A 19857-nucleotide genomic window follows, 5' to 3' on the forward strand; every position below is an offset into this window, starting at 1 on the left:
AAAATGAAAATTCTGTCATCATTTACTCACCCTCTTGTCATTTCAAACCTGTATGAATTACTTTTCTCTGCAGAACACAAAAGAAGATCTTTTAAAGAATTGGTTATGAACAACTACGGTGACTTGCTTTGGTTTTGTGTCTATGGGCACTGTTTTCACGATCTAAGCGCATGGTTTAAAGCGCAGGTGCACTCAGGGCGTGTCAGAATCCACTTTTGCTAATTTAACGACGGGAAAATGGTCGGCGCGCCCGGGCGCATGGTCTAAACGGGTTGTCTCGATTCTTTTAATGAGTAATGGGTGTTTTTTGGGCGTAACGTGCAGTAAACCAATCAGGTCTCATTCCCTTTAAGAGGCGGTTGCGCTCGCGCCATGGCGGATTCGCTACTTACACGGCGGAATTTGCAAGAGCAAAGACTGGACGCTTCTCCAGAGAGGAAATGCGTGAGGTTAAAGAGCGCGAGCAGATCATCTACATGACAAGCCGGATTTTTATCTTAATGCCCACGATAATCATTTTTTACACTGTACTCCATTTATTTTGTATATTTGGCATGTTTGTGTGCTGCTGCGCTTCCCTCTGTGTAATAAGTAACGTGAAAGCGCGTTGTATGTGGACCCGCCCAGAGGCGCATTTTCTACTAATGCGCTCTTTTTTTAAACAAAAAATAAAATGCACCATTGACTTTAAACTTTAGACCAGGTTTGAGTTGGTCTATAGCGCAGTCTATTTTCAGTTCCTCAAAATAGCAACGCGCCAACACTGCGCCTGAAAACACCTCTTTTTTTAGACCAACACGCCCCATGGGCGCACAAATGAGCGCAAGTGCATCTGCTAATTAAACAACACGGCGCAGGACGGGAAAATGAGAACTGCGTCGGGCGGAAACTAGCAAAAACACGCTGGGTGTACAATAGGGCCCTAAAAGTCAATGGGTTCTGCCGTTGTTCGGTTACCGATACGGGGTTGAAATGACAAGAGGCGGGTGAGTAAATGAAGACAGAATTTTCCATTTTGGGTGAACTACTGTATACCTTTAAGTGGGTTTGGATTGAAACAACAAAAGGGTAAGAAGATTCATTTTGGTAAGAACTATTCCTTTAAGGTTTAGGAAGTTTTAGTATCCACAGCAAGGGCTATTTGTTGTCTTTTCGAGATCTGTTTGAATGCAGCCCAAGCTGTCTAGCCACTTCCACATAAATGGGTTAATGCCCTTTTTTAATTTTCAAGAGCTCATTGTCTATTTATTAGTCCCAAAGGTTAACTAAAAAGATTTGTAATTAAAAATAAGACTTTTCCGACCGTCTACGTTTTTTGACTTTTAATTGCTATGCCACAGAAATACCCGAGCATGCTCACAAGGACTTTTAACAGCGATTTATTTGCGATGCTGCTCAGAAAATACAAAACATTCCTCTGAATGAACCCAGCGCTAGTCAAGGCCAAAGTTTGGCTGAGTAATCTGTGAAAGAGACGTGATGGAGAGCTGAATAGAGATGCACAATAGTAAGGTTCAAGCAGCACAAGGTTCAACAAACACTTATTGAATAGAAATATCTATTCAGCCCGGCGGTTACTGCTCAATGGAGAATTCTTTGCTAGTCACCGCAGATTAATGTTCACAGTCGGCTGCGAGGTGTCGGCCTGAATAAACAGCACGTCGCACATATTCGCGTGTATGTGTGGGAGAAGGGTACAATAATGCCTCGCCACTTTTTTTCATTACAACTAGCTTCTCTCAAAGATCGAACACAAATAGTGGGACAGAAGTGCAGGATCAGTTAGCATGCTAATTGGACTCGTCGGGTTTGGACGTTTGAAACGGCACACAGCTGCCGGGAGTGGAAAGAAATCTCCTACCTTTTTATAAAGGCTCCGGAGATCTCGGTACTGCCACATGCTGCTGAGAACCTGAGAAGCTGCTTTCACTACTTTAGGTGAGTGTCTGTGAGAGAGAGGAATAACACAGAAAGAGAATCAGAAAGAGTGCTACATTTATTATAATAATTTAACAGTACTAAAGGTGCATTTCAATCACTCATCAGATTCAACATCTGGCTGTGACAGCTCATGACATTTGCCGACATTTTGAGAGCATCCTCTCTCCAAAATAAATCAATAAAAATAAATGAATACAGTAAAACAATAAATAAAGAAAAACATTTACTGTAAAATAAACAACAAAAATAAAATAAATTCAGCAAATACTCTGCAAAGTCAATGTTAAAAACTGAATTCTTACCTCGCCCTGACTTGCAACGGTAAGCCCATTACAATGGTTTATAATTTAGGGCTGAAGGTTATGATTTTGTGGGAAATGTTTTATGTCGCCTAACTTTAGCCCACATATTTAAGTCAAGATAAGTACATAACCTGACATTTTATATTTGAATCAGAAAAGACAATTGAGAGACAAAAACTTTCTAGTCATTATTAATATGTGTTAAATTACTGTATACTTTGTACATGGATACATATTTTAGTAAATTTAATTAATGCAACAACAGCAAACGTTTCAAAGTGCCAAAACTTAAACAAGTAAAAGGTGGTTGTGTTTACATTCACACGCTAAACAGGATTAGCATTTACAGCAGAATATAAAAACCCCGGTACTATTATTCCTTAGATTCTTGTTCCAACCAAAGCAATTGATGTCATAAATATGTTTCCTTTGCTTTCCGTGAAAACATTTCACACAGACGGCAGCTTTTGTTATGATTAACAATGTACCGCAAACAAAAGAAGCTATCGTTCGGTTCTCAACGATGACATAAATCGTTTGACTTGGTCTGATTTAATGGAACAGCTGGCTCTTTTGTCTTTTGCCGAGCGGAGTCAATCCATTTCTGCTCAAAGGACACAAAGGAACAATTTCCAATTGCCACTTGAAATGAAGTTGGAAAATCTTAGCCGTCTTTGAGCGAACATGACTTTAACAGCCACTGTTCTTTCATCATATTCTTTCACATATGACGAATTGGATTCTTTACCGTGTCTCTCCTCTCATCTTACAACACGGTTAAATCTTCAGTGGAGTCAGGCCCTGTCTCAACCCTCGGTGTCCTACTCCAAGTTCACATCAGGGGATGTAATGTCACAAACAGTATGCAACAATTCACGTATAAGAGTGGATCCCTTCTTATACAACTTTTACTTTATGCATTCTGCTTCCACGGGCACTGACTTGGCGACTAGTTGCTGACCGCACTACGGATATACGATGAACATATGAAGAGTTCCAAAATGAGATAACACCATTTTAAGATTTTTAAAAGATCTTGTTTTATCCAATTCAATTAATATCAATTCAATTAATACCAAACTGCAGTTGGTTTGTTTTGATTTGAGCTATAATAACGAAAAAATACAGCTTATTAACACAATAAAACATAATAAAACATGATTTTTGAAAAACGGAGTAAAACAATTGTAAAAATCTCATTTTGGAACCAAACTCTTCATATGTAGACCATGTAGCCTTGAAGCTAATGGAGTGCGTACTGAGGTTTGACTCATCTCGTTCATCTCTCTTAAGAAAGGTGCAGGCATAAAAGCGGAATCATTTAGCTGGAAAATATCCGTTGCCATGAGCAAAACACCCACCGGGCCATGCGAACACAAGGCAAGACAAAGTGTGATGAATGAGTCTAGTGGTTAGTACATACTCTGACACTTATGTGAGTGATGGGACTTAAAATCCGGTACCATGCCATTGTCTCAGAAGACTTTCCATCTCAACTTTGGAAATGTAACAATTCATGTCTTTTACGTTATGACACATCACTGTAAAAAAATGATTTTATGGGATAGTTCACCCAAAAATGTTTTTTTTTTTTTAAATCATTTACTCTTCCTGATGTCATTCCAAACCCGTATGACTTTTTTCTTTAGGAGAACACAAAAGAAGATATTTTGAAAAAAGTCGAACCACTTTACTGGTTATTATGGGAATTGTATTCGTTTTAATGCGTACAATAGTGATCTCTGTGTGTCTCTGCTGGTGGAATGTTGTATATATGTTTTCACAAAAAAAGTATTCAAATAAAATGGTGTTGTTTGTTATGTGCAGTATACTTAAAAAGAAGGGACCTTGTAGCTACAGCAAAATATCACAATAAAGATTTTCTTTTTTCGATTTCAGTTTAGCGAGCACTGACTAAGTGAGTCCTTGTTAAGCGCTTTCTAAACGTACTATGTATGATGCATCTAAACACCTCGAGGCAATGTGGCCTTGAAGCTCATGAAATGCTTATTGAGGTTTGACTCATCTCTTTCAAAAGTTGCTGGAATACATGCTTTGTGAACAGGCACTATAAACGGCTACCTTTTGGGTCCAAACAGGAAAGAAACCCGCACTCTCCATCATTCCTTGTCCTCCCTCTCATGGTCTCTTTAAAAAAAGTTGCATAAGACAAACTCACTTGTCTCCTTTACTCCGAGCAATACCGATGAGCTTCTCGATGCCACCCGTGTCTCGTAAGGCCTTGGTGTTCTCCATATTCTTGGTGATGACCTCGTGCAGGGCGCAGCATATAGCTGTAACCGTGTCGTCGCACATGGTTTTACCCGCTGTGCTGTTGGCAGTGCCCCCGGTAGCATTACTTCCGCCTGGCAGGCGATGGATGAGGTCTCGCATTGCGTACTTACCTGTGGAAAAAATGTGGGAGACAAAGACAAAAAAGAGAAAACAAAGGAGGACTTGGTGATTAACGCTGGAGTCATTTTGAAAGGGTCACATTTCTCACAGTCAGTACAGTTATTCTGCTGCAATTTATTCCTAATCTGGACTATAATAACGCAGGAACCGTGACAATTTCGGTCTGTCAGATGTGTATCGTAGGATTTCTATGGAGGGGTTGTTTTAGTGACAGCTGTGTGACTCGTGCTATTTGAGCAAAGAACTGAAAATACGAGAAAACTCTGACATTAAAAGAACAGCAGGAGGTGCATAATTAATTCTGACTTGGCAAAACTCATAAAACACTGAAAAAAAGGACCAGAGGAGTTTGTGTGTTAGGCTGAAAATAGAGACGTTTGTGCAATAACACAGTTTTCTAATATTAAGAGCTAAATATCACACAGGTCTCATGATAAGATACAGAAAACGTTCTCTTTTTTACATTTACGTATTTTTAGACAGGGGTTGAGACACAAGAGAGCGTCTAGAATCGCTTGTATTCCACACGGCAGAAAATGTAAACAGCTTCAGGCAACCCCACTAGCAAGATCAGCAATTTTTTTGTTATTTTGTATTTGTATTGATAGATGAATTTTAAGTCAAACCTGAAAAAAGTTTGGCCCCATGACAATGAAAAAGTTGAAAAGTGATTTTCGTGATCCAGTTTAAGAACAATAATGTTTACCACAGAGAATTTCCCCATGTCTCGCTGCCTCTCCAACATTTTGACCTTTGAAACTCACAAGAGTCGCTCTCGTTCTGGCACCCAATTATTCTATCACAGAAGCGCACGGCTAATGAAATTAATCTAAGACTGTTCAATTCTTTCTGCTAATTCCAAATGGTCTCCGAAGGAGAAACATCATTCACAGACATCATTTCCAACATGAAGCATACAGCAAAAGGGCTTCATTTTATCATCAATAAGCTTCTGGTTAATTGGTGTCGTCTTATCTCGTACCCGCAGGCAGAATGGTCTGTTTTTTGAGTGAGCCGACAATATGGAGGCAGTCCAATGAGATGAGATTTCTCTGAAAGGGGAACTGTGGAAAAAACATGATATTTACAGAATAAAGAACGGTTAAACCTATTGATCAGTAATAGCATCTGCGCTAATCTGCAATAGTCCAACAATGAGCTCCTTTGTTACGCCCAAACGACATTTAAACGGTTTTCTGCTGTCTCCATAACTGTCAGATTAAATCAATATCTTCTCAGTTTTACTTGTTTAATGAGAAAAGTCTAAAAGAATGCAACACTTATGCCAAAATCACAAAGACATGAGGATAAAATAGGAGTCAAAACAGTTTGACCGGCAGTAATACATATGAAAAATTCTGCACAAAACCTGTTTTTTTATTTTTTTATTACATTGATTTTGGAAGACAATATGAGAGCAAAATGTGTTAAAATAAAGCTGAGACTACTGCATTTTACTGGTATTATTTTGACATGTGAAAATGAGAAAAAGAAAAATGTGCAGAAAAAAGAATGCGTTTAATTTTATGAATGCTTGTGTTTGCGCAAGAGTCCAGATTTAATGCAGGCCTACAAAGAGACCATGTACATTTTTTGATTTAAAAATACATTTTTGAAATGGATAACTTGGACTAAATAATGAACAAAAAGCGGCCAAATAACAATTTTGCAAATCCTAGGAAAAGGATAACTACTTTGAAGATGCTATAATATTTCCATTTCCATTTATGCATTTGGCAGACGCTTTTATCCAAAGCGACTTGCATTGCATTATACTATACATTTTGATTCTGAATATGTATAATATAACACAGTTAATTTATTTTTGATGCTTTTAGTCACAACATAAATTACAATTGTGCTATTCCATGGTTTTGATTGGTATATAAATATAAAAAAGATAAATGAATGAATATTGTATATCATATAGTACAGTATAAACACATCGGGACCATGACTTCTTACAGAAACAGCGCCATGGACGAGAAAGGAGTGAAGTGTTGGTCACTTTAAGTCGAGTGTTAGATTTTAACATTAACATGAAGCACAAGACGACACGATTTTGAGTAATGACATGCTCAGGACCCTTCAGTACAAACCGTTGATTTATAGTCGCAATCTGGACGAGATGAACTACTCTGAAAATCTTAAAGTCAGCTTGAGCATCCAACATCAGAACAGACACTGGGAGTGAAGAGGGTTTTAAACAACACAATATCACACTCCTCATGATAAGTCAAGAGAGACTCTTTATGAACCTGGCGATACATGTCTAGAAGTAGCATCTGTATATGACTGGAGGCTAACCTTGACTCTCTGGAGTGCCTCATCTACAGGCTCTCGGGAGAACGAGGGCTTGCTGGTAATCAGAGGTAAGTGCAGGCCCTCCAGCCTATAAAAGCCCATTCTCCTACAAAACAGGCAATCAACCGCAGCGCCCCGGGCCGTCACGAGCACCAGAAATAAACACGTACAAAGAGAGAGAGAGAGAATCTACAACAGTGCTCCATTACAGCGCTTTTATGTTAAAGTCAGGTGTCAAAGTTGCTGTTTAGGACATTAGCCGGAAAGAATCATTTGTCCGTTTTCCTTCCAGAAAAACACACAGAGGTGGCTGACAAGGTATATAATGACTACAATGCCGTGTTTTTAAATTAAAGTGCATTCAAACGAAATGAAGAGCATTAATATTCTCCATCAATGGGAGTTCAAAGGGAGTTGGTAAAACTCCATGAAGCCGGCCTGAGGGTTCTCGGCTGGGTGTGAAATGTCACACAGTGGTGAAAGGCTTTCGGGCATCATCCTTTTGAGCTTTTATCCCGCAATAACATTTAAATGGATCCATAGAGAGTTTTTTCTACCAACCCAACAGAAGCTTCAAACCCCATTGGCAGAAAACGGCCAACTTGGATATGAAAGAGAAGGATAAACAGCAAAGCATTCAAAGCCTTGAAACAAAATTATTCTTAAAGGTTAGGGTCCAAATTAAATTGGAAATCAGCCACCGTGGCGATTATTTAAAGGGGGAACGTGCCTTTCAAGCGCTGTATCGCTCTCTATTACCGCCTTTGATGTGCATCGTATTGGATTAAAAGGAAAGATGTCTTCGGAAGACATGGGTTTAAGAAGAGCCACCTGGTGGACGGGAGGGGAGAGATGGAGGGACAGACTGAATGGCCGGATTTGGTTCTTACTGTTGCCTTAGAGAAGCAAGATGATAAAGTGATGATTTTCTTACATGTCATTATTATAAACCAGCTCTTAAAATGACAGTTCACCCAAAAATGAAAATTCTATTATGAATTACACTCAAGTTGTTCCAAACCTGTATAATTTCTTTGTTCTGCTAAACACAAACAAGTTTATTTGGAAGAATGTTAGTAACTGACATTTCTGAGGCATCATTGACTACCATAGCAGAAAACATTCAAATGGTAGTCAAAGGTGCCCCGGAACTTGTTTCTTTCCTAAAATCCTCAAAATATCTTCTTTTGCGTTCAACAGAACCAAATCATTTTCCTACTATAGTCACTGATGTCCCAGAAATGTCAGTTACAAACATTCTTCCAGACTCTTCTTTGTGTTCAACAGAACAAAGAAAAAATGCAGGTTTGGAACAACTTGAGGCTTAGTAATTTTCATCATTTTCATTTTCGTGGTGAACTATCCCATTAAGACACTTCAGGGAATGTTTTAATAATGATGGGGAAGGATAAAGAACGGAAAAGATGAAACAATGACCATACGGGTGAATGGGGGAGCATCTAAAAGATGGGAATATTGTCTGCAAATTGAGGAGAGGGGAAGTCAAAATGGTCACTAGCACACGTGCGCGCGCGCATACATTCTGCTTCTTCTCTTCTCATGTAAGTGGGTGTGAAATATAAGTCTTTAGGTCATCAAAACCTGGAGGAAACTTTCAATGAAGAAACCAAACTTTTCCAATCCCACTCCATTAAACTTTAACTTGGGACATTGAAAACAAGTAAACAACGTTTTTAAACTTACAGTACAACTTCAAACATTTTGAACAAATCCACTAAGCCTTACCTTCCCATTATAACGTGGCTTACCGTGGTCTGTTTACCCACACCAATACCTTCCTATTTTAACTCCAAAGTTTTTCAATGAAAAGTTTGCAGTTTTTCAGATTACAAATGACACCAGTCCAGTCCCTAACTCATCCGATACCATGACTAACTGCTGTCTGCTTGCATGCACGGCCGGCGTGGATGATGTTCTGGATGCTGAAGCGGTCTCAAACATCATCTTGAGGATTACAGACATTACTACTTCAGAATTCAGCCATCGGAACATACTGTACATAGCTGTAACGGTGTCTTGCAATCCACATTTGTACACCAGCAGAATTTGGCAGAGATTTGAAGCGACTCATGTTGTTCACATCAGTGAATTGTATATTGTGTACAAATTATATTTGATTTGTGTAATTTTGCGGGCACCTTTTGTAAAGAAACCTGAATACGCATTATTAGGCCAATTTTTTCTCCACTCCATCTCGCTTTTTTTACTCCCGTAAGACTCAGTAAGGAGGCATAAATTAACACAAGCCTACAGCACTTCACCCCCTGTCTCCTTTGTCTAGCGATGATGTCACCGGTCTCAAACCCAGAGCAAGGAAAAAAGGCAATAAAAGAAAAACACGAAAGAGAAAAGGTCACACCGGAGATAGAGATACATTTCTACTGTTTCTAGGGCTTTATGAATGCCAATGAGATTTAAAGATTACGCTCTGTGTACATAAGCCGAAATGAGTCATCTAAAATTCTCTTTTAACCACATGTTAAAAAAACGAGGCGCTCGACAACAAAAGAGATGCTGGACAATCTCTGAATATTTTGATCTTGTAATGTGCTTTGTATCTGCGCATGGAATCAAAGCTCCGGGATAAAGACACATCTTTGAAGTTGTTATGATGGATTATTTTAAACAGACAATCAATCTTCAATTGACTTGCATGCATCCAGTTTCTATCCAAGAGCATAATGTTGATGAGAACATTTTTTTAAGGATTTATTATCAACAAGAGTGGCTAAAAACAATGTCTATAAGTGATGTGGCTGTAGGCTAACATAACTTTTTCCACTCCACTGGCCCAGATAACATTACCCTAAAATGAAAGTTGTACCACGCAGAACAAGTTATTACATTTTGATGAAATCTTTGCCAAAGAAAAATCTCCAAAGCAACGTGAAACTTGAAATTCTAAAACAAAATATAATACAAACACACATTTGTGTTGAGTTTCACTTATAATCCCGAATCAATACATTTAATTGATCACAAATCTCATGAATATTAAACCCTGTATCTTTAGAATCGAACATTTTTGTTTTAGTCATAGTAGGCTCTATAACTTTGGAATAATTTGCACCGATAAACTGCACTTTTAAAAAAGCAAACATGGTCAAATTGGAATTTAAACGTAGACTAAACTCAACATCAGGGAATACAGGAAATAATCACTTGTGCCAAATCTGCACGATCTCATTTTAGACAATGTGCAAATCTGGGCGGACCGCAGGTGGCGGACTCAAACCAGTTGTTCGGGGGCCTGAGAGACACTCAAACCAGCGTGCTGAAGCTAGGAAGCCGTTGCCATGGAGACGGCGAGACTCACCAGGGAAACCGAGTTTATTAGCGTGTGAGATCAATATCGTGTTGATAATGTCACCGGGAGAATTTCAAACGGTGAGAATCTTATTGTGATGTGCGGAAGAAAACATGGTCTAATTAAGCACCTCATGTAGTGGGTCAGCGTGTGGCCACAACTGGGATGGTTTGCCACAGCGGACCACCCTCTGTCATTTAGACTGAGCCCACCCGTGCAGAATCTCATCCTGTCATGTTCCCTTTAATATGTGTAATTCAGAGGCAACAGATGCTCAACACCTGCATCTGTGTATGAAAATAAGGTCAGGCATCACACAGATTCTTACTCATGACTGCAGGAACAGGTGATATGTATAAATAAACAGGTGTTAATATTGTTACAGTGGAGAGGTGCAACTATACCACATCACAAGAGTACAGAGTGAATAAATAGAAACACTAAGAAAACAAGTACACTTTGGTGCAAGATTCTAGATTCCTATTCCTGTTTTTATTTTGGTTGTTTATTGGTATAATTATTTCATTATCATTACCGTTTTACTTGCACAGTCTAAGAGAGCTGACCAGGTCTACACATCACTGCAAGTATCCTGTGTATAACTGTCCATGTGACAAATAAAGAAATTAAAAACGTAGATACTTGACTGAACTAGATTTAACTCTTTGACTACATTCTACACTCATTTTTGTCTTAAAGGAATAGTTCAACCTAAACTGAAAATTCTATGATCATTTACACGCCCTCGTGAAATTCCAAACGTGCGTTTTTTTGTCTGCAGAACACAAAAGAAGATATTTTGAAGAATGATTGTAACAGAAAACCGTTGGTCCCCATTGACTTGCATTGGTTTAGTGTTCAAACAATAGAAGTGAATGGTGACCAACTTCTTCAAAATATCTTCTTTTGTGTTCTGAAGAAGAAAGCCATACAGGTTTGAAATGACAAGAGGGAGAATCAACGATGAAAGAATTTTCATTTTGGGGTAACTATCCCTTTAACTAACCGCATACAAAAGACATTATAAGTGTTTAAAACAAGAAGCTGGACAAAACAAACTAAAAATACCTCCAGAAGTGCTTTCCGCTAAGCCAAGGATGTCAGAAAGCCCCGATGCCTGCTAACCAATTTAAAACGCTGAGCGGCCGGGACTGTGTAATAATAAAATGACAGTTATCGTCGCTCCACCCGAGTGCTCTGTATGAACGGCCCTCTTGACCACAGTGCTTAAAACAGGAGGATTGAACTCCATTACACACCTCTATCTTTAACTTTCGGTTTCACAAACCCAACGTCTCCGAATCAAGTTGGACATAGTGACCGGAAACGTACCGATTAACTCTTTATTCCTGACGTCCAAGGCCATGTTTCTGAGCGCGGTGGCGACCGCACACACCACGCGGTCGTTGTCTATCCTCAGTAGCTCCACGAGGATGGGCAGACCCTTTTCTTTCCTCACTGCTGCACGGATGTATACAGACCACTAGGGGAGGCACACACAGAAAAAGAAACGAAACAGAGTTACCAAATATCATCATTTAATATAATGGTGTATTAAAGTATCTCTTAGTTTGATTGTATGTATTTTTTTAAATTGTGCTTTCGGGTTCTCTTTGCTGGGTACAATAGTGAAAAGGAACAGGAAATGATGGACAAGAATAGGACTGGAAAATAATGCGAGTCAGACTGACGCCAATGTGCTGGAACACGTGCTCGATGCCTCTCACAACGGCTCTACACATCTTTTTCACTAAATATAGACCCCACTGACAATGAAGTGAATCTTTCAAGTTCAAAGTGTCTCATTCTAGATCAACGGTGTAATGACATTCCCCAGGTTACGGTGAAAGACTAATACTAGCTCTGAGGTCTCTGTGTGTGACCCCAGCTACGGGATCAGCTTCTGTCAGTGACCAAACCTCACGTCAGACTCTCTGTTAGCCGGCCCTTCTGCTGTGACAGGAGAGACCCTTCACATTCCTCATTTATGATGACCTCTATATTAATGTGTGCGAGAGAGAAATACAGTAGAAATAGAATGAACAAGAGGCTTTGCTACAAAATGTAGCGAGAGACCTACTTAGACAACATTCTGTTAAACATAAAACGTTTGGACTGTAAAAATCTCTTTTTCAAACATAACACTGCAGGTTACTTTGTGTACTTTTTTACGAGGGCTGAAGCCAAGTGATGTCAAACTTACATTTCTGGCGAAATCGTACTTGAGCGCTCAATTTGTAAATCATTATTATTAGCTTAAAGTGACAGTTCACCCAAAAAAGAGTTACTCACCCTCTTGTCATTTCAAACATGTATGGCTTTCTTCCTTCTGTAAAACACAACAGAAGATATTTCTAAGAATGTTGGTAATCGAACAATGGTGGTACCCAATGACTTCTATTGTATGGACACAAAACCAATGCAAGTCAATGCACTGCAAAAAATGACTTCCTTACTTGGTCTTTTTTTCTTGTTTTCCAGAAAAAAATGTCTAAACATTCTTGAAGCATTTTCTTGATGAGCAAACTGACGTAAGAAAATAAATCTTGTTTTTAGTCAAAAAATATGAAATTTCAGTGAATTTGTGCTTAAAACAAGCAAAAAAATCTGCCAATGGGGTAAGAAAAATAATCTTGAATTGAGTGACTAAGAAAAAGGTAAACCTTAATTCAAGATTATTTTTCTTACCCCATTGGCATTTTTTGCTTGTTTTAAGCACAAATTCACTGAAATTTCATATTTTTTAACTAAAAACTAGACTTATTTTCTTAGGTCATTTTGCGCGTCAAGAAAATGCATCTTGATTCAAGAATTTGTAGACATTTTACTGGAAAACAAGAAAAAAAAACTAAGTAAGAAAGTCATTTTTTGCAGTGTGGGTCTGCCATTGTTTGATTACCAACATTCTTCGAAATATCTTCTTTCGGGTTCTGCTTAAAAAAGTAAGTCATACAGTTTTGAAATGACAAGAGGGTGAGATAATGATGACAGAATTTTTCATTTTTGGGTGAACTATCCCTTTAAATGATTGCATTATTATAATAGATTAGATATTATTATAATCTATATCAGCTGTTGCGAATCAAGGTAAGGAGACAGTTTTGAACACAGTTTTTAAGTACTTGGTCAAATAATATACGGTAGATTTTAGTTGAATTTTAACTTAATTTTAATTTTCGCGACTGCAGCGATCTTCTTGGCCAAGCGCTCTTCACACCCGAGCGTTCTTCTGATCCGTCTAAAGTTAAGGGCTTTGTTTCCATTTCCAAGAGCACACAGCGTGGGATTTGATAATCCCACTGTCCGAGATGGACTTTGACAACATAAACAGAGAGTTCACAAATATTAGCACATGGCTCAGTGTCAGCGCCTGTAGATGAACAAACAAAGAGCCAATTACAGGAACCAAATGAACCTTCTCTTTCCTTCTGGCTCTCAGATTCTCTTACGAACTCCGTCTAACAAACAAACATCTACACGCTGATGCGCCGTGGGTGCAGGGAGGGGTCATTAGGACCCCATTTTCATTTGACTTTTGAAGGGGGTCTAAGCCTGTCACGGGACTTCAAACCCAATCCCATCACATCTTTATCTATCAGAGAGTATCGATCTCGCAGAGCACGTCGGGCGGATTGGAGCTCTCCAGCAAAAAAACAAGCTTTTGTCACTGACAGACGGTGAAAAGGAGGTGAGAAGAACGAGAAAGAAAGTGAGGCCAAGAGGGAGATGGGTATTGGTTGAAAAATCTGAGGGAAACAAGTAGATTTTACACCATTTCTCTTTACCCTGTTCAATGAACATACAGACTGGACTTATACCCTGATATTATCTCAATTTCTTGCTTTTCACCTCAAAATAAAAATGATCATTTACTGTTCCAACTCTGTATACATTTCTTTGCTCCGATGAACACAGAGAAGGATATTTGGAAGAATGCTTCAGTTCTTGGCCACCACTGACTACCACAGTAAGAACAATTACAACGGTAGTCAAACGTTTCCCAGAACCGTTTGCTTTCCTACATTCTTCCAAATATCTTCTTTTGCGCTCAACACAACAAAGATATTTATAAAGCAATTTTTCCTACAATGATAGTAACACTCACCTTCCAGCTTCCTGCAGCCAGGTTCTGCAATGCCCCGGCGGCCCCTTCCAGCGTGTCAGGGTTTGAGCACTCAGACAGCAGGGTGAGGTAGGGCTTTACTATCGAAGGATGCCACAACATCTGAATCCCTTTGGGGGGCTCGGCAGTGTCTGGCAACGGGCCGACACCATCCCACTAGAAGGTTAGAGAACAAGACACACATAAAACCAGGTATAATCAATATCTACGCACATACAGCGTGGACAGATCCCTTGTCAAACATCCGCTTGAATAAACCCAGAACTGTGCAGGAACGGCGAGCTGAACGGGTCTCACAGGCTGACCTACTTTTAGTCCGAGCAACTGGTGAAATACCTCACTCCATCTTTCACTCGCTCTATTATTAATGAGTGTGTTTTCATCTCCTCCTCGATCGCCCGCTCTGAGGAGCAGCTCTGTTGTTCAATCAGCTGCTGGAGGGTGGAGATGCACCCACGAGACTGCTGCTCTTTCCATGCACTGAGCGCAGAAGAGAGACGCTTTAGTTTAACTGCATTTTTACAGTTTTAAACACATGCAAACAGATCACTCGCTTTTTCATAGCTCAAGAGATTTGAGGGAATTCTTATTTAAGTGTGTCAACTAAATAACAACAGAAACAAATAAGACAATCGTTAAAGGTGCAGTGTATGGAATTTAGCGGCATCTAGTGGTGAGGTTGCGAATTGCAACCAACGGCTCACTCCACCCCTTCTCTTTCGGAGCAGTACACAGGACTATGATGTCGCCACTTCAAAACGAGATAAAAGTGCCTGCGAAATGAATAAATGTACAGTAGCAGTCAAACATTTGGAAACGCTTTACTGAAATACAGTATGTCTAATGATCTTTAAATTCTTTTCATCTCTAGGTGTAGGCGTACATACTGTATCTGAAACTACTTCTGTAAACAAAAAACATAAGTTTGGCAACACATCCATTTCTTTCAGGTGGGAAAAAATATATGGACAACTTAAATAAAACAAGGAACAAGCAAGTGTTTCCAAACTTTTGACTCCTACTGTAAATGTAAGCTCACCACTGTGAAGGAGATTGCTTAAACAATGATATTTTTATGTACTCAACAACCGACTTTTGTTTAACTTCAAAGCAAGCATTGTAGTTCAACTAGTCCAGAATCATGGGTTCGAATCCCTTGTAATGTGTGGAATGACAAAAAACCTGTTTACCAGAAATGGATGAAAAAAATCCTTAGACTCGAATTGAAGGAGAGACCTGAGCATTATCTATAGACCGAAAGATTTGAGGCATATATACAACTACGCAGAATACACCGTAGCAACCATCTAAAAACCTTAGCAATTTGTATATTAATGCGAAAAATTGTAATCAAATAAAAGATCAGTATCAGTCGGCAGCTTTCAGGAACTAAAATGGCCCAAATTTGTACCAATGATTGTCTTCATGCTATTTCAAAACACAAACCTTTACAAAACAAGAGGTACCAGCTAAAAAACAGCAAGTGATCCTCTATCACAGTGGTTCTCAAACTGGGGGACGTGGCCCCCTGGGGGGCCCCAAGATGGATCCAGGGGGGCCACAGATTTTGTGGCATTTTATGAAATATAGAAATTTATCATAGATTTTATGCAATCAAACATCAGAAAAATGACACCACCAACCAAAAGAATTGAGGTTCCAGCATTGTATAACTGAATGTTTTTGGTTTATGTAAAATTCTAAGTTTAAGATTATACGTCTTTATATGGGGGGCCGCAAAGCGATGCACTTAACACAAAGGGGGCCTTACAACGAAAAAGTTTGAGAACCACTGCTCAAACTATCGGAGCATAAAACGCTTAGTTTCTTCTTTCTGCTCGTTCCTTGTCAGACCACTTTAAGTGCAATGAGTCTTCTATGGCCCATTTCTCAAAGTAAACTCAGAGAGGGGTATCAGTGCTGGAATAGCTCTGGTTTACACGCTCACCTCTCTCAGTCAATTAGCTACGCTAAACACCGCAGCCCTGCCTCGACACAGCCTCGGCTTGCTCTGGTTTCCCGGGCTACCTAGCTGCCACTTAGTGATAAATGATTTAACAGACTACATTAGCCTTCTGTTGCCCGGAGGCCCAGGTGTCCTCTTTCAAAGCGTCTCGGTTGAGGAAAAGGTCCGGCACATGATACGAGAGGGCACCTTAGGTAATGTGGAGGAACAGCCGCACATTCTGAGATAGACGACTGCTTTCTCCTTCTGTCTTTGGCCTTTCCGTCAAACCTGCCCTCTGATTGGACAGAATCAGAATAAACTCGTACGACCGAACATTGAAGCAGCTCATGCATGGGCTTTGAGGAAAAGTACAAGACGGTGAAAAACACATGGCCAGACTGTTTAATAAAAGACTACGCTGTCATCCTCTCAACACAGCAATAGCTTTGATGTATTATTTGAATGAAGCAGCTTTAAAATTTTGAACACTTCCTTGCTAGGCGTAGCAACAGGAGCGTGTCGTTACGGACGAATCTCTCGCAGCAAAGCAGGTTTAATTTGGTTAGCATCAAAGATGAAACGGATTATTCAGTTATCAGCGGCTACAGTATATCATCAGCTATTAGCTTTATGCTTCTTCTCGATCAGGACATCTCCAGAGGGAGCGGAGTTACGCAAGCGCTCTCCCACCTCCACGCTCTCGCTGCGTGAGATTAATGAGGAGTTTCCTCTGCTGTGGAGGAGCCGCCTGTGAAAAGGTTGTTTTTCCCCCTTCAGTCTGACGCCCACAAACGCGCCCATTTATCAGCCGCAGAACGTGTCACTGGGGAAATGCTCCCTGTCTGACGGTGCGCCTCTATGTAGGTGGTGAGAGTAGCACTAAAAGGATGGCAAATGTAAATATGTTATTTGGAGCAAAACAACACCGCTAAACAACTTGGGCGACAAAGTGGGTGTGCGAAAGGAAGTTTAATACGGTAATTACGTTGTTAATATTTTGATATGAAATGCTGAATGTATGCCATGTTTGTCTTTCAGAAGTGAGCAGCTTTTAATGAAATAAAGCTCTCATCTCAGCACCTGCTGAAGTCAACAGAAAACCACATTCGCAAATTCTTTACTTTCGTGATTTGTGATACACAAATTATGTAACTTACTTTGTTTTGCAGAAAGAAAACATTTTATGACTAATTTGATGTCATGACGCATTTTAAATGATGTAACGCTTTTAAAACGTTCCACTACCTATATAAGAAAGCGTTTTTATGCTAACGTTTTGGAGTGTTTAGTATGTTTATAACGTTGATGGCACGTTGCAATAACGTTACTGCAAGAAAGTTTTTTGATAACTTTGAAAGAACCTTTAGAGAACATTAGCCAATGTTCTGATAACGTTCCCTGTTAGTTGGGCTATACCGGTCAAAAGTTTTAGAACACCTGTGTGAAATGTTTCTTATTATCTTTATATAAAGGTTTTAGCTTTTAAAATTGTAGTTTTTAATGAAAAAAGTTTATATTTAAGCAATTATATTTTTGTCTATGAAACTAATTTCAGATCTGAAGTTGTATGCTTGAATGACGGTGTATGCTTGAATGTTTGAAATTAGTTTCGTAATTGTGCGATATAAAATATTATAATAATATCCAATATAATTGTAAATATAAATATAATTGTGCAAATATTTTTTCATTACAAACAAATTTTTTATTTAATAAAAATGTCTTTGAAGTGAATTACTTTGACTAAATAACTGTTAAAACTCACAGAATAAGAGCAAAGAATAAATGAGAATAACTTATTGTTTATTAATCATCTCAGGGTTAAACTCCAAGAGAACATATATGCAAAGTCTAGCCAACAGGTGACACTAATGATAAAAATAACATCTTTTTTTTGTCGCAATATAATTTTCATAGCTCCCTTAGTGTTATTTCACCGTTCTGATGAGCTTATTATTTCTCTGAAATGTGGGAAAAAATTAAGCAGTTAGAGTGTTTTAAAACTTTTGACAGGTAGCGTATTTCCAAGTGATTTTTAATGAGAAAATATGCAAAAAAGTAGAATGTGACTGCTTCCCAGAACTGACTTCAATGAGGTTTGCAGTGGATGGTGGAGGACTAAATCTCTGCTTAAACACTGCGAACATGCAGTTTTGAGGATGCTTTGTGAGCACAGATGTTGAAGGAAACACTAAATCTTGACAGTTTTGTCTGCATTATATTTGTATTAACAAAAACAGCCTAAAGCAATGTCTACTAAACAGCAAAGTGTGTTAAACAAGAAGATTATTACTCTGTGCTCCCAGAGCTTGTTCTTTACCGAAAAAAAAGCTAAATCAATGGTCGGGCTAACACCGCATCCACCACCACGGCTGTGGATGCCCCACCTGATCCTGGAACTTCTTCTTTTTCTTCTTCTTCCCCCAGCAGCCCGAGGTCTCTCCGTCCTTTCCTCCGGAGTCGCTGCACAGGAGACCATCCAGCTCTTCTGTCCCCATCTGCTGTCCCTGAGACGTTTCAGCTGCTAGCCGATACGAGAGGTTCCTCAAGATGCATACACAGTTTTCTATGGTCTGACAGAGAGAGAGAGAGAGAGAGAGTAAGATAATGGACAGGTATTAGTCTAGCATCACTGAGCTCTTGATAGAGTCCATCTGGCCAGAGGGACTAAACTTCATCCATCCAACCCGTGCTGGGTTTGAGACGGGAGGTCAAACATATTCATTTTCCTGTCTCTTACACACATTTTGCATAATTTTGTGCATTTCTTATACTTTTATTAAGGAAAATAACTGCTGTTTTGAAGTCATGTCCGAAGCCTGAGTGAACAACTTCGTTCCATACATTTGTTCAATTTTTTACCCCCAAAACACTGTGATTTTGACAGTACATCAACAAATGTGATAGACAGTATTGTATTATTTTAAATATATTCAATCATTTTTTTCAATAAAATAAACATGAGAAGCGGTTTTGTTCTCCATATTATATTCTAATACAATAAACATGGCAAATAAGGAAAATACATGATCATTTTACAAAACAACCCATAAAACCTTTTTCATTCACTTCTCTGTAAAGTGAAAAAAGAAATACCCTCTCTCTCTTTCTCTCGACAGGTATTGGTCTGGCTTTTGTTGAAACTAGAAACTTTGTATTAGCACCTATTGTATTATTTCTCCTGTATGACATATCGCTTATTGCTGTTTTTTTTTTGTTTGGATAAAAGTAAAATGTATATACAGTGGACTCAAATGACATTCACTATTTAGGGAATAGTGAAGGAGTGAACAAGGGAGTGGTTTCGGACGCAGCACATGTTTAAAGTATGACATTTCTATGCCAAAAAACATATTTTTCCTGCCATTGGTTGAACAAACAGATGGCCCGCCCTCAAATGTATGCCATTGGTTAAGCAAATGTTGCTGCAACGTTGCTCAAACATACAAAGCAATGGTTTGAGTCTCACAGTGTTAACACAACGTTAATCAACCTA

At 39.1% G+C, this 19857-nt stretch overlaps 1 protein-coding gene across 3 annotated transcripts in view; it reads right to left on the reverse strand.

Annotated features, from left to right (window-relative positions):
- ctnnd2a (catenin (cadherin-associated protein), delta 2a) overlaps nt 1-19857 on the reverse strand; it is a 274012-nt gene that overhangs the window by 14025 nt on the left and 240130 nt on the right. For all 3 annotated transcript variants that reach the window (XM_057322474.1, XM_057322473.1, XM_057322475.1), the window contains 5 exons: nt 18749-18934; nt 14396-14569; nt 11623-11773; nt 4423-4648; nt 1862-1946 (listed from right to left, as the gene is read on the reverse strand). In XM_057322474.1, coding sequence (XP_057178457.1) covers nt 1862-1946; nt 4423-4648; nt 11623-11773; nt 14396-14569; nt 18749-18934 — 822 coding nt within the window. The remainder of the gene's footprint in view (nt 1-1861; nt 1947-4422; nt 4649-11622; nt 11774-14395; nt 14570-18748; nt 18935-19857) is intronic.

This window comes from Triplophysa rosa, linkage group LG23, assembly GCF_024868665.1.
Source record: "Triplophysa rosa linkage group LG23, Trosa_1v2, whole genome shotgun sequence".
Classification (NCBI taxonomy): domain Eukaryota; kingdom Metazoa; phylum Chordata; class Actinopteri; order Cypriniformes; family Nemacheilidae; genus Triplophysa; species Triplophysa rosa.